At 41.3% G+C, this 21925-nt stretch overlaps 1 protein-coding gene and 1 long non-coding RNA gene across 9 annotated transcripts in view; both read left to right on the top strand.

The window, feature by feature from the left end:
- Window positions 1–394: 394 nt before the first annotated feature.
- The window catches only part of usf2 (upstream transcription factor 2, c-fos interacting), a 28376-nt gene continuing 6845 nt past the window's right edge, over window positions 395–21925 (top strand). The window contains exons 1-8 of one of the 8 annotated variants that reach the window (XM_020500712.2): window positions 439–845; window positions 19016–19097; window positions 19272–19312; window positions 19430–19542; window positions 19826–19945; window positions 20032–20194; window positions 21364–21451; window positions 21727–21771. In XM_020500712.2, coding sequence (XP_020356301.1) covers window positions 818–845; window positions 19016–19097; window positions 19272–19312; window positions 19430–19542; window positions 19826–19945; window positions 20032–20194; window positions 21364–21451; window positions 21727–21771 — 680 coding nt within the window. In that variant the 5' untranslated portion in view covers window positions 439–817. Of the gene's footprint in view, window positions 846–19015; window positions 19108–19271; window positions 19313–19429; window positions 19543–19825; window positions 20195–21363; window positions 21772–21925 lie in introns of all 8 variants that reach the window. The other 7 variants (XM_020500714.2, XM_020500715.2, XM_031788484.1 and 4 more) reach the window with 7 other exon arrangements.
- Window positions 10292–10933, top strand: LOC116353390 (uncharacterized). Its single transcript, XR_004202819.1, has 2 exons — window positions 10292–10479; window positions 10897–10933. It is a non-coding gene; the product is annotated as an uncharacterized LOC116353390 (long non-coding RNA).

Raw genomic sequence — 21925 nt, 5'->3', positions numbered from 1 at the left:
GGGTCCCAGTGCATGTGCACAACATGCTCATTAGTAAAGTTAGGCTGCTGATTTCAATTGCACTAGACACTGTGCTTGACTCTGCCATGAGCTCACCCGAGCTGAGTACCAGCACCCCAAATGTTATACTCCTTGAGCTTCTGTTTCTCTTATAGAATATTAGCTCAAAAGTATTGTGGAGCTCCTGCACCTAAATATAAACAGTACATAGACCCAACATGAATACCGGAACATATTTCAGTCAGTCCAGCACTGACTACTTTTGTTCAAGGCTGAGCTAGAACTATTCGGATACAATACTTTAATTGTACAAGTTCAGCGGAATCAAGAGTCAACCCGTGTTTAGAATAGACTCCACTCCATACTTTATTATCCACAACGACAAGGCAACTTTAGACGCAGCCTTGCGGATGGATACATTTAACACCACTACGAGTGCAAATAGCCCAACCAGGGAACAATAAATAAAACATTTATAGAAATAAACCAGTTAATCACGGAAATATCTGCCAAATTCCCATCTATAAATCCGACGGTAAATGTCGTTAGAAGTTTTTACAGTAGCCAATTCTGACACCCGAATCTCGCATTTTCCAAGAAGAGGGGGACGTGATAGAGTCAAAAGAACACGCAGAACGAAACCACCCTTCCAGCTCTACAGCGGTCTCCATTTTAACTGTTTGCCCTGTCGGTACCTCACGTGTTCTGGACGGTCTTTCTCACATGACCCTTGTTTGTCCCCGTGATCAGTACTTCCAACTCCGTTTTTCAGTGTCGCGGAATATCACATTTTAAACTGTAACCTTCATGGATATGCATGAACAGAGTTTGGACAGCTCTACAGGGTAAGAAAACGCATTCTACGCTCACAATAGCTTCACAGGCCTAGGCACCATCTTTGTAACACATTAGCGCTAGCCATATGAACAAATGTTTTATTTCCTGTAATATATTTCGTTTTGTAAATCCAATGCGTAAGACCAATATCTTTTGACGTGTTTGTCTAATATGTCGTGCTTTGCATTCAGTTATTATTGCTATGGTTTATTTACTCGACTCAGTCAAGCGAGACCAGCGACAGTCGTGTAGGTCAATTGTGTAGCTGTAACTTGTCAAATTATTACAACCGTTTTAATGTCCGTGATGTGATTAGAAAATGTATGATGTCGCGGTTTTTGTTGTTGAGAAATGCATCAAAATAAGATTCATAATAATGCACGATTTATATACACAACTTATATACTTATATACTTCTCAGTGTTACGTCAGTAGATAAATTTCCTCCTGTGATTAGTTTGTTTGCAACCCATGATGAACAGCAATGATAATATCATTATGGGTTACATGAAACTGGCTACATTTGAATAATGCATTTGTTTCAATGATTCCATTATATTATTGTGCAATATTCCACTATTGGTTTAATAATAATTTATCTAATTTGTAAAGCGCGTTCTCACACCCAAGGCGCATCCTTAAAAAGTTTTTCTGAACAGCACGGTCTTGAGCTGTGCCTTCAGTTCGAAGGATTAAAAGTGGCCGTTACCAATTTGTCAACGTTTTCGAAGTGGAGGGAAAGTCTAGTGTTGACCTGCTGATGCATGCAAATCTGATTACAAAAAACCGTCAGCCAATATGCGTCAATTTGACTAATTCAACTTTAGCAGTCTAGTATGGTGATGAGTCCACTTTTCGAATGTCACCTTTTTTTTCCGCTAACACAACGCCAGGGGCACTCTTGCTACTTACATCAGTGCACAGTAACACGCTGCGCGCGTGCGCTAACGTGTATACATTTATTTTGCCCCCCTACACCAAACGCGATCACGACACCTGGTTAAAATATCAAAACAAACTCTGAACATTAATTTGGGGACAGGTCGAAAAGCATTAAACATGTATGGCTAGTTAGCTTGCACTTGCGAGCTCCTCGCTCCTCCTATTTAGGTAGGTTGCTGTTGCTAGCTAATTTGACCTGGGATATAAATATTGAGTTGCTATTTTACCTGAAATGCACAAGGTCTTCTACTCCGACAATTAATCCACACATCAAACGGTCAACCGAATCGTTTCTAGTCATCTCTCCCCCTTCCAAGCTTTTTCATCTTTGAACTTATATGTTGATTGGCATCTACACTTTCATAGTATTACCATGACAACCGGCAAAACAGTTCATCTTTCAATCAACCACGTGGGTATAACCAATGAGGAGATGGCATGTCGGTACCTGCTTCTATAAACCAATGAGGAGATGGGAGAGGCAGGACTTGCGGCGCAATCTGCTTCAGAAATAGGAATTACTTATATTTTAGCCATTGGCAAAGCAGACGTGCACAAGCAGTGTGGGTGCAATAATTGAATAAAAAATATTCCTACATTTATTTTGCAACGCGAGCGGTATAGTCAGGGTATAAGAAGTACACAGTAATGCACAGATTGACTCCTAACCCGCAGTCTCCTGTTATATCCGCAGGGCTGACTGTTTTAGGGTCGTTAGGCTAAATATTGTGTGGATGAAAGGCAGGCGGGTTGAATAAAGAGAAAACAATACATAAAAAAAGTCCATAAAGGACCATATTATGCAATTTATATCTATAGGCTACCTTGAGGTTTTCTTTAATTATATTTGGCTATTGCTGCGTAAGCCTAAACTTTAGGGCCTAACTACGCACGCTAAATACCCAACACGCCAACGGGCAGAAAAAGGTAATGCTGATTTTTGGAGGCAAAAAGCAGAATGTCGGAGTTTAATTCGATATTAAAAAGCTGCGAAATGTAGAGTGGAAAATAAGAGAAGGGAGGGCAAGAAAAGTAATGTTTGGGAAATAAAGAGGATGATACCATTGCCGGTGTTGTGCTAAATCTCCCCAGGCCAGAACCCCCCCTCCCCCCTCTTTGTGCACTCACTTCATTGCTGCGACATCTTTGCTAGTTGAGATTTCTAATCACGTTAGGCTGCGTTTCATTAGATTTTTTTATGTCGGTTTGATCGCGGGGGAGGCACTAGTAAAATCTGCAGTTTTTGGTTTGGCTATTTGTTTCAAGTGTATGAGTCTATAAATAAATCTCTGACAATTTGCCATCTCTCCCATGTCTTATTCAACTAGTAGTTGTTTATGTTTATTGCTTGCCTACATTTTACTCCCTCCTCTATGTTTAATATAACACACATATAAATTATACATTTCGTTTGCCTATCCTGACGTGAAGTTTGTTCTATAGAAAATATTTGACTATGATTGTGTGCAACAGAAAGTATTTGACTCTAGCCACAAAATTAAGGAAATTAGAAAGGCCATTTTCTTGCCTGCCGAAATCTCCCCCTAATAATTTCCTTAATTTTGTGGCTAGAGTCAGATACCTTCTGTGGCACACATCAGAGTCAAGTACTATCTATAGAACAAACTTCACGTCAGGATAGGCAACCAAAATGAATAATGAATGTACAGTTGAAGTTGGAAGTTGGCATACTTAGGTTGAAGTCATTAAAACTTTTCAACCACTCCACAAATGTCTTTTTAACAAACTATAGTTTTGGCAAGTCGGTTAGGACATCTACTTTGTGCATGACACAAGTAATTTTTCCAACAATTGTTTACAAACAGATTATTTCACTTACAATTCACTGTATCACAATTCCAGTGGGTCAGAAGTTTACATACACTAAGTTGACTGCCTTTAAACAGTTAAAAAATTTCCAGAAAATGATGTCATGGCTTTAGAAGCTTCTGATAGGCTAATTGACATAATTTGAGTCAATTGGATGTGTATCTGTGGATGTATTTCAAGGCCTACCTTCAAACTCCGTGTCTCTTCGCTTGACGTCATGAGGAAATTAAAAGAAATCAGCCAAGACCTCAGGAAAAAAAATGGTAGACCTCCACAAGTCTGGTTCATCCTTGGGCGCAAATCACAAATGCCTGAAGGTACCACGTTCATCTGTACAAACAATGATACGCATATAAACACCATGGGACCACGCAGCCGTCATACCGCTCCTAGAGATGAAAGTACTTTAGTGTGGAAAGTGCAAATCAATCCCAGAACAACAGTAAAGGACCTTGTAAAGATGCTGGAGGAAACGGGTGCAAAAGTATCTATATCCACAATTAAACAAGTCCTATATTGACATAACCTGAAAGGCTGCTCAGCAAGTAAGAAGCCACTGCTCCAAAACTGCCATAAAAAAGCCAGACTACGGTTTGCAACTGCACATGGGGACAGAGATCGTACTTTCTTGAGAAATGTCCTCTCGTCTGATGAAACAAAAATATAACTGTTTGGCTATAATGACCATTGTTATGTTTGGAGGAAAAGGGGGAAGCTTGCAAGCCGAAGAACACAATCCCAACCATGAAGCACGGAGGTGGCAGCATCATGTTGTGGGGGTGCTTTGCTTCCGGTAGTGACTGGTGCACTTCACAAAATAGATGGCTTCACGAGGAAGGAAAACTATATGGATATATTTAGGCAACAACTCAAGACATCAGTCAGGAAGTTAAAGCTTGGTCGCAAATGTGTTTTCCAAATGGACAATGAGACCAGACATACTACTACAAACTGGCTTAAGGACAACAAAGTCAAGGTATTGGAGTGGCCATCACAAAGCCCTGAGCTCAATCCTATAGAAAATTTGTGGGAAGAACTGAAAAAGCATGTGCGAACAAGGAGACTTAAACACCTGACTCAGTTACACCAGGTCTGTCAGGAGGAATGGGCCAAAATTCACCCAACTTATTGTGGGAAGCTTGTGTGTAACGTTTGACCCAAGTTAAACAATTTAAAGGCAATACTACCAAATACTAATTGAGTGTGTGAATCATAAAACACGGGATGAGATGTTAAACACTGTCCATTGTGCCAATAGATGGAATGCACTCACATGAGATTTGCCGTGATGTTGACAGAGTGGCATGGGACGTTTATTTCTTAGACTGGGTTAAGATGTCAATTTTGGGACACATCCTCAGTAGTGTACCTTCGAATCAGTGGGTGTTTCAGCCTTTAATCACTAAACACCCTCATCAAAGGTGGCCAGCTAAAGGGTGATCAAGCCTTAGTTTGTGTCCCATGCCCAATTAAGATGTCCCACGGGACTATGCAAGGCAGGGGCGTCCTCTTCCCTGAGCCAGCCCTACAGCTGACCGCATACCTCATATGCCCTCTTCAAGTTGTAGGGATCTGAATTGGGTTCTCGTGTGGGGGTGGGGGGTCATGAAGTTATAGCCCAGCAAGGGTCCTTCCGTTTCATCCAGATCCGCTGGCTGCCTCTTTCAGCTGCTTGAGAAACTGCTCTGACGGTCTGCCGCAGAGCCTGTCCATGGATTCCAAGTTCTTTCAGCAACCTGATGGTGTTAGAAGCCACGAATCCTCTGCATCCCACTTCAACTGGCCAGACTTTTGCATTCCAGCTACGCTGAGTTGCGTATGCTGCCAACTCTGTGTAATGCAGTTTCTTACGCTCCTAGGCCTCTTCAACAGAGTTTTCCCACGGGACTGTGAGGTCTATGGTGTACACAGCCTTTCGTGAAGGGGACCAGAGTACCATGTCTGGCCTAAGGTTGGTAGAAGCAATTTCAGGTGGAAAAATGAGTTGCTGGCCAATATCGACAAGCATCTCCCAGTCCCGGCCATGGCTAGGTTTCTGGCTTTGTAGGAGGATGCTTGGGCCTTTTCTGTCCCTCCCAGATGAATATTGTTGTTTTGATGGGATTGCTTGTTTTTGGAGGTAATGAATTGGTTGCACTCCTCTTGGTCTCAAGTGCTGCAGCCTGGCTCTTGAGGACCTGATTGTGCCCCCAGGTGTAGCAGCCTTGTGAGAGGCTGGTCTTGCAACCTGTCATTATATGCCTGAGAGTCGCTGGAGCTGGGCAGAGGGGGCAGGTTGAGTCCTCGCCATACCATTGTTGTAGGTTTTTTGGTGATGGAAGCACATCATAAACAACTCTTATGATGAAGTTGATGTTGCTTGCCTCCATTTGCCAAAGCTCACTCCAGTGGATCTTTCTCCTCTCCAGGCCTTCCCTCCATGTCCATTGCCCTTGTTTAGCAAGAGAGACAGCCTTTGCACTTCTTGCAGTCTCCTCCTGTCTGCGCACCTCCTCGACCACCAGCTTCCTGCGTTCAGATGTTGTTGCCTTATGGAACGTTGGTTTGCTTGCTGCCAGGCCAAAGCCTCCTCTTCCATGCTGGATATTCCCCACAATGTCTTGGTGTCTCAGGGCTGATGTTGCTTGCTTCACAGCCTTGGATGATCCATTTCTGTCCAGTTTGTAGAGGAGGTGCAGCCTTGCTAATGGTCTGATCTTTGGAGTCCTTCAATGTCATCTGAAGTCTTACTTTAGAGCACTTGTACTCCTCCGTTAGACTTGTAAGAGGTAGTTCAAGGACCCGTTTGCCATAGAGGCCGATGATACTGAGGCATCGTGGGACACCCAGCCATTTCTTCACGTATGAGGTAATGGTTCGCTCCATCTTCTCCACTGTTGTTATTGGGACCTCCATAGATGGTGAGTGGCCATATTACCTGGGGGAGAAGTCCAAACTGTAGGCCCCAAAGCTTGAGCTTTCCAGGCAGTTGGGTCTTGTTGATGTTCTCAAGACCGTCAGCGATGTCCTGCCTTACTTGCTGCACTTGATCTTTATCCCGGAGGCTTTTGTTGTACCATCAAACCCAGGCTCTTGACGGGTTGCTCAGACAACGTTGGTATCGGGCCATCTCCAATGCAGAAACTCACATCTTTAAGCTATCCCTTGACTATGGAGATGCTTTGAGATTTGCTTGGCTCGATTTTCATCCGGGCCCACTTGATGTTATCCTGCAGTTTTGCAAGTAGCCGCCTGGTGCATGCTGCAGTGGTGGTCAGTGTAGTCATGTCATCCATGTATGCTCGGATAGGTGGGAGACAGAGCCCTTCCTTAGTTCTCTCACCGCCGACCACCCATCTCAATGCCCTGATGATGACTTCCATGGCCATAGTGAAGGCCAGAGGTGAAATTGTACAGCCTGTCATTATGCCTACTTCCAAGCGCTGTTGTGATGTCAGGTCTTGGAAATAGGCCTTTACCAGTGTAGTGATGGGTTCTGGTACGTGGAAAATGTTGACGGATTCCCAGAGGAGTTCATGGGGAACTGAGCCAAAGGCATTGGCCAGGTCGAGGAAGATGACATAGAGGTCTCTCTTGTCCTTCTTAGCTGTTTGGATCTAGTGCCAAATCATACTAGTATGTTCCAGGCAACCAGAGAAACCAGGAATGCTGCTTTCTGTACAAATGTATCAATGTACTTGTTCCTTTCCAGATAAGTGGACAGCCTCTGTGCTGTTATACTGAAAAAGATCTTCCCTTCGATGTTGAGAAAGGAGATTGGTCGGAATTGACTGATGTCTGTCGCATCCTTCTCTTTCGGGATTAGCACACCACCAGCCCTTCGCCATGCCTTTGGTATTATTTCCTTCTGCCACACTATCCTCATGAGCCTCCAAAGAAAGCATAGAACATCCGGGGCGTTCTTGTAGAGCTTGTATGGTACTCCATTAGGCCCAGGAGCCGAGGCCGCTCTTGCTCTTCGGACAACGTTCTCTACTTCCTTCCATTTTGGAAGGTCAGTGTCCAGATTGAATTCTGGTGGTTGAATTGGTGGGATGATTATCTGCTCATGCCTTTTCATGTCCTGGTGCACCTTTTCCAGATGTTCTTCCAGTTCTGGCTTTGGAGTTTTTAGGATTCCGCACTTTTCCTTTGCGAAGAGGTCTTTGACAAACTTTTTTTTATAGAACCGTGTTCTTGAGTGTCTTCCTACGAAGTTTCCTTAAGTTTTCCGCTCTTTGCAAGGTTGCCAGCCGACATTTTAATGTCTTCTTGGAGTAGCATGAGACCTTCTTTCTCTGCATCAGAGGCCTTCTTCCACTGCTTTCTCAGCTGCCTTCTCTCTCTGACAAGTATCTCGATCTCTTGCTGCCTCCTAGATTTGGCTGGCACGGGTGGTGTCTTGCCACTTCTCCTTTCGTTTACTCCAAAGCGCTCTTCTCTGTAGTGGTAGATGTCTCCCATCCTTTCAAGCTTTTTCTCTGCTGTTCCTACCTGTTCCAAGATTTTTGTCAGGTCGTTGTTGATTGTTTCCCACTCTCTTTCAACAGCTTTTGGCCACTTCACACTCGGTCTGTGCCCTTTGATCTTTTCCTCTTTTAGAGGTCTCTGTGGTTGGGTTAGTTCATCCACCGGCATTTCTGTGCTTGTTATCTTCCTCCGTTACAAGGGTGCTGATGCTCTGCGAACTTTGGTTTGTGTCCCGTCGCTGTGCTTCATTCGACTGATTTGACTGGCTGCTTTGTAAGAAGTACTGGTCAATGCGAGGTCCCTGTCTCTGCTCTCCCAAGCACCTTTTCCTCCCTTGATGGATCCTTAACCCCCTTGCCGATGTTACTCTCTCCCAACCACAGCTGCACACCTGAAGTATGGTTGTCTCATGTCTGTGTTCCTACTCGTAGTCGTTTCCGTTCCTGGGTCCGTAACTGTGTGATCAGTCATTGAGCCATCTTGCGCCCCAGCTCTCGCAGGCTCTAGGGGTATGTTCCTTTGTTGACTTTCAGTAGCACTTAGCGGGTGTTTCCAACATACTGAAGCAGCGTCGGAGAATGCCAACATGGGTAGCTAGCCCATGACAGCCCCAGTGGGGTCTATTCCCTCCGGTCAGCTGTCTCTCCAAGCTGTCACACAGACTTTCCTATGTTGTCAGCTGTCCTTTCACAGCAGTCACTGGACTGGTCCAGATAATCAGAATCATAAAACACGGGACGAGATGTTAAAAACTGTCCATTGTGCCAATAGATGGAATGCACTCACATGAGATTTGTGAACTTCTGACCCACTGGGAATGTAATGAATTAAATAAAAGCTGAAATAAATCACTCTCTATTATTCTGATACTTCACATTCTTAAAATAAAGTGGTGATCCTAACTGACCTAAGATAGGGAATTTTTCCTAGGATTAAATGTCAGGCATTGTGAAAAACTGAGTTTAAAAGTATTTGGCTAAGGTGTAATGTAAACTTCCAACTTCAACCGTATTTATTTTAGCATCTTGAAAGAATGTGAATGCACAGTTATACCGTCTGTGAAGGTGCTATGTTTATCAGCAGCTTAAAAGCTGATAGTATTCCAACCACATAAAATAGGCCTATTCATCCAAGCCAAACAGAAATCTTATCAGAAACATTTTGGGTCATTTTCACAGATTTCTCTTTCCTTTACAACCGGTGAAACTGATGTAATATGGACATTTTGCAAACAAAATATTTCCTGTAATTTTTTTTTGGGGGGGGGGGGGTTGTTGCATTTTCATTAGGGATGTGACGGTAATTGAATAACCGTGTAACTGACGGTTATGGATGAAGCCCGCCATGAAAATAAAATAACCGTCAAAACTGTTTAAATAGGTCTACATGCATTTGAGGATTTATTTTATGACAACTTCATTTTCATGTAGGTCACATGACCTAATAGCGGGAGTGTTGACTTATGACAAAAGCAATTGTTTTGCTAACTTAGTCTGGCTATTAAACGTACTGTGTCTCCTCTTTCCAACTTTCCTTTGATGCTTGAGCAGCTCATCCCTAGATGTGCGGGGTGTAGAGCACTATAGGCACAAAAAAAAATGTATGTCTGGACTTTCTTTTATTCAATGCACATTATCATTGCTTGCTAGTAAATAAATCGGCCTTTAGACAAACTATTTTTTCATTTTTTATTTTTTTTACTTCATTAATTATTCAACAGCAGTCGACAAGATTGTTCTGGCTCTGTGGCCTAAAATGCTCAAATTTTGTGTCAAGTGGACACGTGCCATCCTCTCCAACCTGGCATGGTATTATTTGATACAGAATATTTTCTTAATTGATAGACTGGCCGATATACCACCCTAGACGAGACAAAAAAAAATGCCACCCACATATCCCCACAAAGTAGAATACCGTTAATCCCTGTCATTTGGTTACATACATTTCTGTTAATGCAATATATTAATTACAGTAATATACCCATCTCATTGTCAGAGTGGAAATGTTGTTTGCAGAGCTCACAACCTGCTACACTTGTGAGAAACAAGTTTTGGTTTATTTCATACCATAATTTACACGCTCCATGTGAGAGTAATGAGCATGTGTCTGGTTTCTCTATCCTGTTAGTCTTGATGGCACGCAAGTCCTGAGCACACACAAAAGTATCTGGCCTGCTTAACGTAAATGTGCTGCCATCCTGTTAGAAGGTAACAGATTATTTTATTACAATGGTTAAATTGGATTTTCATTGTGTTCAATGGTGTTATTTGCCCCCTAGTGGCGCTTTCTGGTACTTAGAAAGACGACGCAAACAGGAAGTACAGAATTAGTTTTGCACGCAAAGAAGCAGCTACAAACAACGCTACGGTGCAGGTCTTTCGGTTATTTCTTGTCACGCTTCAGCCTTGGAAATATTTGTTTGTAAGTTCGATTCAAGCATTTAGCTAATGATGATAATCTTGTTATTGATAGAGTTGCTTACATATCAATATTGGTTGCATTTACTCACAAATTGCAATGCCTTTAAATGTATGTCGTTAGCTGTATTACTTTGCTCGTGCGTCATGCAAACGAATTGTAAAATATACAATACTGTAGTTTTGTTACTGTTCCTAGTGTAATATGCTTTGTTATTCTACATAAATGTTTGTACATTAGAGTAATGAAAGGAGCCAATTACCATATGAGTAACAATTAGCTATATGGTTTGGCATCATGCCAGATGCATGGTACCTTAGCACATGCTTTGTATTTATGCAACTTCAAATGTTTAATGTACAGCTACAGTATGTCGGTGTGAATTGAATACTAAAGTATATTCTTTTCTGTATTTTGCAGTTTCACAACATAAACGTTTTCAATATATTCATTCAAGAAAAGTCATGCCTTGGGAGTTTTATTGAAGACTTAGCTAACAACTATCTGTCTAGTTTTGCATGGGAACGCAACTCAAGGACAGAATAGTAAATGTCAAAAAGTGCCCAGTTGGGCTTCTGTCATTTCTTTATTATCTTTACCTCACACAGTAAGACAATGAATTCTGTAGAAGTATTATAATAATATTTTACATGCATTCTTTCCAACACTCTCCCCTTTAATCAGTATCGCTGATAAATATGCTGTTGCGTGTATTTGTTTCTTTTAATGATTGTCAATGTCATCTTCATGCTATAGCATAGCTGTCCCCTTCATACTTTCCTTGTCAATTCATTATCTTCTAGCCTACTTTTGGTAGACCTAGGTTTTTTAATTCATTTAAGGAAAGGCAAAATATTTGCTCTTGAGTCTGACATGCGTTGGTGGCTTTGATTGACGTGTGCTTTTACAGGGGTGGGTGTGTGAGTTTGCTGACTCTATAGGCCTATATGTCCATTTAGAAAGTTTCCTTAAGTATCTTGTCTGGACACCATCTCTTTATTAAAAAGTAAATGCTCCTGTCCTGATTTAATATTGTTGAATACCAATTTTTAGGAGCTTAGGCTACATTATTTCTCTGATTACGGTGTCCTCTCTTTGAAGGACATATGCCAATGCCATCGAATGACAGCAACAGGGTTTGTGACGTTATGTGAATATTTCGGGAAAAGTGGGAGAAAGCCCATCAGAATTTGTTTGAATGGTTTTGTGCGTCAAAATAGGATCTGCATTTATTTTTTTTATATACAGAAAAGCCAACCTATGATAAATTACAGGCCTCATCTTTTCAAGTGGGAGAACTTGCACAATTGGTGGCTGACTAAATACTTTTTTGCCCCACTACTGTACTCTATACCATCTACTGCATCTTGCCTATGCCGTTCGGCCATCGCTCATTCATATATTTTTATGTACATATTCGTGTTCATTCCTTTACACTTGTGTGTGTATAAGGTAGTTGTTGTGAAATTGTTAGGTTATATTACTTGTTAGATATTACTGCATGGTCGGAACTAGAAGCACAAGCATTTCGCTACACTCGCAATAACATCTGAAAATGCTCAGATTCTTTCCAACCTGGCACTTCTTTAATTTGTTGATTTTTAATAAGTAATAACCTGAATAATAATGAAACGCCATGATAATTCAAAGTGTATTGGCTTGTTTCAAATAGGTTTTATTAAGAAGCATATCTATGTAAACAAGTGTACAAACATTATTTTTTTTCTCTTCCCCGTCCCCGAACAGTTGTTGGTGACCGTGTACATTGGCCTGGCCAATTATGTAACCTCATATTACAAGACGTCATAGCTCAAATTTTCATCCCAGTCCCAAAGCTTAACTTTACTGATGTCAACTAGATAGATTGAATGCTTCAATCATTTATGACATTATTCTGGTGAGCAAGGGTTTATTTAGTTATCTAGGGCAACATAATGACAGAAATGGGGCCTCCCAAGTGACGCAGCAATCTAAGGCACTGCATCGCAGTGCTAGAGGTGTCACTACAGACCTCGGTTCGATCCTGGGCTGTTTCACAACCGCCGTGATCGGGAGTCCCATAGGGCGGCGCACAATTGTCCCAGCGTCGTCCGGGTTTGGCCAGGGGGGATTTACTTGGATCATTGTGCTCTAGCGAGTTCTTCTGGTGGGCTGGGCGCCTGGAGCCCGACGTCAGTTGAACTGTGTTTCCTCTGACACATTGGTGCGACTGGCTTCCGGGTTAAGCGAGCGGGTGTTAAGAAGCGCGGTTTGGCGGGTCATGTTTCGGAGGATGCATGACGAAACCTTTGCCTTCCGAGCCCGTTGGGGAGTTGCAGCGATGAGACAAGATCTAAATTGGGGAGAAAAAGGGGTGTCAAAAAATTATATAATGACAGGAGGTTAATGTAACAAATAGCCTACTAAATTGGTTGAAATTATATGCAGAAACATATCAAAATCAGTCACAACAAATCCTTCACCCCCGTCAAAAAAATAGTTCTGCCTTTCCTACAGTGGGTGCGGGCTGCCGATTTTTCACTTTTTCATATATAGTCTGCCGGTTGCGGATGGCTTATTAGCAACTGCGGGCAGGTGAACAAATGGCTGACTCATGCACCACTAGTACACACAGTCACTTATAGTCCAGCGAATATAGGTTAAATAATTGTTCAATTGTATGATAAAAGTATCAGACTTGGTACATTACTACTAGATACATTAAGGAACATTTTAAAAGATTGGAGGCAGTATGGGAAGCTTGTCACTTAATCTGGATGTCCTGTTCAAAGAAAAATAGGGTAGTCATTCCAAACAATATAAAAATGGATTTGTAATGTAATCTACCTACTATATAAACCGGTAAGGTAATATAGACAATAATTATCATCATAAAGTACTCTTAAGGCCTTCATGGAGGTCACATCAAGTTCGTTTTGACCATAGACCAGCGGTTATGGGGGGGGGGGGGTGGACGTGGACTTTGATAGAGCCACCAAATTTCACACACACCTAGGGCATGTCTAAATAAGTATTTTGGGCTAAAGTGCCATCACAGATTTTGTCCTTTACCCCCCCCCCCCCCGGCGGTCATTTCCAATGTGGCCGCTGAAAAATAGGCAAAGACACCCAAGATGGGAACTTTTTGGGATAGATTTCACCAGGGATACTCTGATCATGTCAGGGAGCAAGCAGACACCAATGTTCCAATATGTATTAAGGACATGTGGTTGGACATGGTGAAGTTGGATTTGTTTGTGGTTCTGCAACAAAGAAGACATTATAAGCAGGTTGCTTTACATAATGTAAAGGTGATAAGGACGAATCTATTAAACCAAAGGCACCATGCCTTGACTTTTTCCACATTTTGTTACGTTACAGCCTTATTCTAAAATAATATTTTTTAATTCCGTCATCGATCTATATGCAATACCCCATAATGAAGACCAAATGCAATTGATTGGACATGATTTGGAAAGGCACAAAGAGAGATCCTTGATGAAAACCTGCTCCAGAGCGCTCAGGACCGACTGGAGCAAAGGTTCACCTTCCAAAAGGGCAACGCACTGAGCACACAGCCAAGACAACGTAGGAGTGGCTTTGGAACAGGTCTCTGAATGTCCTTGAGTGTCCCAGGCAGAGTCCGGACTTAACTGATCAACCATCTCTGGAGAGACCTGAAAATAGTTGTGCAGCGACGCTCCCCATCCAACCTGACAAAATCAAGGGGTCTGAATACTTTCCGAATGCACCGTATCTCAAATAAGGAAATTATGACATCATAATGTTATGACTTGGGCTCCTAACTTTTTTTTTGGGGGGGGGGGGGGTGTTTATCAGGGCAGGCCTTATAATGTGACAAGTGTGTGCCATTGAGAGAGAGTCAACAGGTGAAATCAACTTGGCTGATCAAGTACATTTCAGTAGTATGCTGCTCCAATCACGATTCACATCTCCTAAAATAATTGGTATGTTTGAGGGGGGTCTGGAAAACAAAATAAGATGCCATATACATATCCTTAAATTTTTTTGTAGAAAAGTGGTGAAAATGTGTGCAAAACAAATTAGTTAGTTCTAGTAGTTGACATGTAAACACTTTTTAAAAAGTAATATGGGTGTTCGCTGAAGCTTATTGATTGCAATGATACAGTTGAAGTTGGAAGTTTACATACACCTTAGCCAAATACATTTAAACTCAGTTTTTCACAATTCCTGACATTTAAATCAAGTTAAAATTCCCTGTCTTATGTCAGTTAGGATCACCACTTTTAATTAAGAATGTGAAATGTCAGAATAATAGTAGAGAGAATGATATAATTCAGCTTTTATTTCTTTCATCACATTCCCAGTGGATCAGAAGTTTACATACACTCAATTAGTGTTTGGTAGCATTGCCTTTAAATTGTTTAACTTGGATCAAACGTTACGGGTAGCCTCCCACAATAAGTTGGGTCAATTTTGGCAAATTCCTCCTGACCGAGCTGGTGTAACCGAGTCAGGTTTGTAGGCCTCATTGCTCACAAATTTTCTATGCGATAGAAGTCAGAGCTTTGTGATGGCCACTCCAATACCTTGACTTTGTTGTCCTTAAGCCATTTTGCCACAACTTTGGAAGTATGCTTGGGGTCATTGTCCATTTGGAAGACCTATTTGTGACCAAGCTTTAACTTTCTGTCTTGATGTTGCTTCATTATATCCACATAATTTTCCTCCATCATGATGCCATCTATTTTGTGAAGTGCACCAGTCCCTCCTGCAGCAAAGCACCCTCACAACATGATGCTGCATCCCCTGTGCTTCACGGTTGGGATGGTGTTCTTAAGCTTGCAAGCATCCCCCTTTTTACTCCTAACATAATGATGGTCATTATGGCCAAACCGTTCTACTTTTGTTTCATCAAACCAGAGGACATTTCTCCAAAAAGTACGATCTTTGTCCCCATGTGCAGTTGCAAACCGTAGTCTGGCTTCTTTATGGCAGTTTTGGGGCAATGGCTTCTTCCTTGCTGAGCGGCCTTTTCAGGTTATGTCAATATAGGACTTGTCTTACTGTGGATATAGATCATTTTGTACCCTTTTCCTCCAGCGTCTTCACAAGGTCCTTTGCTGTTGTTCTGGGATTGATTTGCACTTTTGGCACCAAATTATGTTCATCTCTAGGAGACAGAACGGGTCTCCTTCCTGAGCGGTAGGAAGGCTGCGTGGTCCTATGGTGTTACGTACCATCGTTTATACAGATGAACGTGGTACTTCAGGCGTTTGGAAATTGTTCCCAAGGATGAACCAGACTTGTGGAGGTCTGATTTCTTTTGATTTTCCCATGATCTCAAGTGAAGAGGCACTGAGTTTTAAGGTAGGCCTTGAAATACATCCACAGGTACACCTCCAATTGCCTCAAATTATGTCAATTAGCCTATCAGAAGCTTCTAAAGCCATGACATAATTTTCTGGATTTTTCCAAGCTCTTTAAAGGCACAGTCAACTTAGTGTATGTACACTTCTGACCCACTGGAATTGTGATACAGTGAGTTTTAGTTTTAAGTGAAATAATTGGTCTGTAAACAATTGTGTCATGCACAAAGTAGATTTTCTATCAGACTTGCCAAAACAATAGTTTGTTAACAAGAAATTGTTGTTGAAAAATTAGTTTTAATGACTTCAACCTAAGTATATGTAAACTTCCGACTTCAACTATATACACTTCCTTTAGAATGTATTTACAATCTTTGACATTTTGCTGTGTTACAGTCTGAATTTAAAATGGATTACATTGAGATTTTTTTGTATGTTTAATAAAAAATGTCAACAAGTATTCAACCCCTTTGTTATGGCAAGCCTAAATAAGTTCAGGAGTAAAAATTTGCTTAACCAGTCACATAATAAGTTGCATGGACTCTGTGCAATAATAGTGCTATACATGATTTTTGAATGACTACCTCATCGCTGTAGTCCACACATAAGATTATCTGTAAGGTCCCTCAGTCGAGCAGTTAATTTCAAACGCAGATTCAACCTCAAAGAGCAGGGAGGTTTCCAATGCCTCGCAAAGAAGGGCACCTATTGGTAGATGAGTAAAAATAATAGAAGCAGACATTGAATATCCCTTTGAGGATGGTGTATTAATTACACTTTGGATGGTGTATGAATGCACCCAGTCTCTGCAAAGATACAGTGGTCCTTCCTAATTTAGTTGCCGGAGAGGAAGGGAACCACTCAGGGATTTCACCATGAGGCCAACAGTTAGATTTTAATGGCTGTGATAGGAGAAAACAACCGAGGATGGGTCAGTAAAATTGTACACTACCGGTCATAAGTTTTTTAACAACTACTCATTCAAGGGTTTTTCTTTATTTTTACTGTTTTCTTCATTGTAGAATAATAGTGAAGACATCAAACTATGAAATAACACATATGGAATCATGTAGTAACCAAAAAAGTGTTAAACAAATCTAAATATATTTTATATTTGAGATTCTTCTAATAGCTACTCTGGCATTCTCTCAACCAGCTTCATGGGGTAGTCACCTGGAATGCATTTCAATTAACATGTGTGTTTTCTTAAGTTAATTTGTGGAATTTCTTTCCTTCTTCTTTCCAACTGGGGGGGGTATACACAGAAGATGGTCCAAATAGGGCTAAGTCAATATTATGGCAAGAACAGCTCAAATAAGCAAAGAGAAACGACAGTCCGTCATTACTTTTATTACTTTGTCAGTGAATACAGAAAATGTCAAGAACTTTGAAAGTTTCTTCAAGTGTAGTTGCAAAAACCATCAAGCACTATGATGAAACTGGCTCTCATGAAGATCACCACAGGAATGGAAGACCCAGAGTTACCTCAGCTGCAGAGGATAAGTGCATTAGAGTTACCAGCCTCAGAAATTGCAGCCCAAATAATTTCTTCACAAAGTTCAAGTAACAGATACTTCTCAACATGAACTGTTCAATGGAGACCGTGTGAATCAGTTCTTCATGGTTGAATTGCTGCAAAGAAACCACTACTAAAGGACACAAATAATAATAAGAGACTTGCTTGGGCCAAGAAAAACGAGCAATGGACATTAGACTGGTGGAAATTTCTCCTTTGGTCTGATGAGTCCAAATGTGAGATTTTTGGTTCCAACCGCCGTGTCGTTGTGAGACGCGGTGTGTGTGTGTGTGTGTGTGTGTGTGTGAACAGATGATCTCCGTATGTGTATTTCCCACAGTGAAGCATGGTGGAGGAGGTGTTATGGTGTGGGGGTGCTTTGCTGGTGACACTGTCTGTGATTTATTTAGAATTCAAGGCACACTTAACCAGTATGGCTACCGCAGCGATACGCCATCCCATCTGGTTTGGGCTTAGTGAGACGATCATTTGTTTTTTAACAGGACAATGATCTAACACACCTCCATGCTGTGTAAGGGCTATTTGACCAAGAAGGAGAGTGATGGAGTGCTACATCAGATGACCTGGCCTCCACAATCCCCCGAACTCAACCGAATTGAGATGGTTTGGGATGAGTCGGACCGCAGAGTGAAGGAAATGCAGCCAACAAGTGCTCGGCACGTGTGACCTCCATTAAGACTGTTGGAAAAGCATTCCAGGTGAAGCTGGTTGAGAGAATGCAAAGCTGTGTGTGCAAAGCTGCCATTGAGGGTGGCTATTTTGAAGAATCTCAAAAATAAAATATATTTTGATGTGTTTAACACTTTTTTGGTTACTACATGAATCCATATGTGTTATTTCATAATTGTGATGTCTTCATTATTATTCGACAATGTAGAAAAATAGTAAAAATAAAGAAAACCCTTGAATGAGTAGGTGTTCTAAAACTTTTGACCGGTAGTGTAGTTACTTCACAATACTAACCTAATTTGACAGAGTGAAAAGAAGGAAGCCTGTACAGAATAAAATAAATATTCCAAAACATGCATCAGGCACTAAAGTAATACTGTAAAAAATGTGGCAAAGCAATTCACTTTCTGTCCTCAATTCAAAGTATTATGTTTGTGTCAAATCCAATACAACACATTAGTGACTACCACTCCATATTTTCAATCATAATTTGTATGCTTGTAAACGTTAAGGATTGGAGTTTTTCAGGATAAAAAATAAACCGAATGGAGTTAAGCAACAATAAAATCTGTAATAAGTCAAGGGGTATGAGTACTTTCTGAAGGCACTATAATATAATATAATATTATGTTTTGTGTACATTTTAAGAAACTACAGCAGACCTTCCCTGTACACGTCCACTCTTTATGTAAAATCCCATGGCAATGTATTATGTCCTGGTGGCCTTTGGTCGCCAGGGGGTAATGGACAAAATATATGATGGCTCTAGCCAAAAATACTTCTTTAGACATGTCCCAGCTGTGTGTGTATTTGTGGCTGTATCACAAAGTCCACAATTTTTCCCGTAGACACTGGACTATGATCAAAATAACCTTAATATGACCCCCCATGAAGGTCTTAAAGCTATTTTATGATCAGAATGATTGTCTTTATTATCTGTGGGGTTTATATAGTGGGCAGATAACATTGTTTGGAGTGATTTTACCCTATTCTCTTTTAACAGGAAATCCGATTGGCAGCCATTTATTAAAATGGCCGCACTGGTTGACTGACATGCTTCCCAGACTGCCTCCAATCTTTAAAATGTTCGTTAAGGTATTTAGTATTAGTGTATCAAGTTTGATACTTGTATCATAAAGTGGAACGATCTTGGTATATTACGTTCTTATCTGCTGGACTATTATTAATTAGCCTATTGCACACAGCTGATCAATTGAATATGAGTGTTATAACAAAAAAATCCCTTCTCTTTCCGTCAGTCACGAGAAACAGGAAACAGAGGAGATTTTCCAACTGGAAGGTAGGTATCGGGGTGTGTGAAATTTACTCAGTTCAAACGGATAATTATGGAATTTGTGTGTGAGTGAGAGAGAGCTTAAGTGTGAGTTCTAACGTGCTAGTGTGTTTTTCTCAAAAGGTGTGGGGACGGAGGAGCAGACTGCAGCTACCATAGAGAGTGTACAGCAGGCCGCAGCTTTTGCGGATCATAATGTTCAATACCAGTTCCGCACAGAGAACAGTGGAGGACAGGTGAGCTCAATCAATGACCTAGCTAATTTTGAACACACACAGTTCTTACTACCACAGTAACACAAAATCCCCCTTGTCTGGATGAACAAATGACAAGAATAATCTGTAGATTGTGTAAATGATTTTGTCTGTATATTCTGTTTATTGTTGTCAGCACCATTTCTCCAGGTCAAATTCCTGGTACATGTCAAATGTACTTGGCGAAGAATCAGAATAAACCATATATCTGAAATGTTTGCCATACTCCTGTCCGGACCTTTCCCCTTGACTTTCTTCACTCCAGGTGACCTATCGTGTGGTCCAAGTGACAGATGACCAGCTAGAGGCAGCAGGCGACGGGACTGGAGCAGTCAGTGTGGTTTCCACTGCTGCATTTACTGGAGTACAGCAAGCAGTGGCACAGGTGTATGTGTTGGCATGGCATACCCTATCATCTTAGGGGAGTAGTGCTGTCTAATTTGCCTTTTCTCTCGCTCTCTCTCTCTCTAGGCTGTCATTCAGAACCCCTTCAGTAATGGGGGTAGTCCAGCGGGGGAGACAGTGGGTGGGGAAACGCGTTTTGCCTATTTCCCTGCTGCCACAGTCAGTGTCAGTGATGGGGCAGCCACAGCAGTGTCGGTGCAGGCTGACCCAACACTCACACAGGCCGGAGGTGAGTAGCCACCAATCCTAGTATGAAACCCACATATAGTGTACCCATTCACTAGTGCAGCTCACTTAATGTTATGGTATTGAACAAAGATATACTGTATACATATATAAAAAAAATATTACAAATGAATTTGTAACCCTCTCTTCTGAGTTAGCCCAACACCAAGATACTAGGTTATGTGGTCTGTAGTCATAATGTGAAGGTTAATGTGTGTATAACCATAAATAATGTAGTGCAGTGCCTCCACCTAATAAGTAATGTAACCCTAAAGATATATATTTACAGGGGGAAAAAAGCACATAGATATCCCCTTGAACTATGATAAAGAATGATCACAACAAACAAGATGTAGTTTGTTTATCCGTCTTTATTATTAAAGTCAAGACGGATTGAAACTGAATTGATACAAAACTCAAGCTTGAATCAAGTTATTAACCAAAAATGATCAACATAATTTCAATTACATCTATGTACACTTAATTAGTAAGGACCTGATAGTCACAGCCCTAAATCCAGATCGTGACTGATGAGAAGCGAACGGGCCAATGGCTGTCCCATTCAAACACTGTAGATTAAAAGTCCCTCTTCTGAAAAGGATAAAAACACAGTACTCCTCGAATAATGGAGACTGGTCCAAATGTAGCTAATTATATAGCTACAGTTCATCGCTTGTTTTACCACAACCAGTAGATAACATTACTAAAATCACCCAGAGCTCAGTCTCTCACAGCATCTGTCTGTCGAGGCTCTGAGCGGAGAGAAAAAGCAGAAATCATCCAATGATAGTTGAACCAAAAACAAATCCAATGCTGTCCTCACGGTGGTCTGGGATGCGGGACTAGCTAAGAGTTCATCACTTTGGTTTACCGCATTACAACAGCTTTTTAAAGCAATAGCTAAAACAATGAAATAGTTGTCTTGCTAGCTCACGGAGTTCACAGGGTGGTCCTCCCTTCACTCTCTCGCATGTCTAACTGTTGCCTTGTGATGGTATATCTCCAAAATATGTCCCACATGCAACAGTAAATCATTTTCTGTAAAAATACATGTATTTGACTGAATATAGTTTTGACTATTGCCTTTATCTCAATAGGGCCAGAGACATTAAGTCACAATAGTCTTTCTTGGGAATCCTATAAATCCCTGATTTGTATTACCTCTGACACTAGGTCAGTTCTATGTGATGATGAGCCCACCTGATGTGTTGCAAGCTGGCACGCCAAGGACCATTGCCCCTCGCACACAAACCTACACCACGTGAGTACGGCTTCACCTGCCACACAGTTTAGTGTTCCATACACATTCATCACTCCCCAATGCTCCTCCATCTATGTGGTTCATCTCACTTCTCCCTCCCAACTCCACATTGGAATGGACTTTCCCTAGCTAAACCTTCAGGAAATTATCACCTCTTTGTATTTACCCGCCAATTTTGGCATGATTGGTTTGTGATTGTGTGTATCATGAGAAAACATTCAAAAGAAATCAAAACATAAGAGAACAAAACTGTCCCACTTGCCTACTATCCCCAGAGACCACGGTGAAAATGAGATACTACAGCATGGCAGTTCAAACTGGTGAGGATAACTTTCGCTCGCATCCTCTAAAACTAACCCCCTCTCCTCCCATCCTTGGCAGATGTGTGGTGAATCCACAAGTTGTGATGAATCATGTGTCTTAGTGTACCTGTCAGGTGAACGTGATGTATAGTGTTGTGTGTGTGTGTGTATA

This window comes from Oncorhynchus kisutch, linkage group LG14, assembly GCF_002021735.2.
Source record: "Oncorhynchus kisutch isolate 150728-3 linkage group LG14, Okis_V2, whole genome shotgun sequence".
NCBI classification, from domain to species: Eukaryota; Metazoa; Chordata; class Actinopteri; order Salmoniformes; family Salmonidae; genus Oncorhynchus; species Oncorhynchus kisutch.
This window is presented reverse-complemented; position numbering and strand designations above follow the sequence as displayed.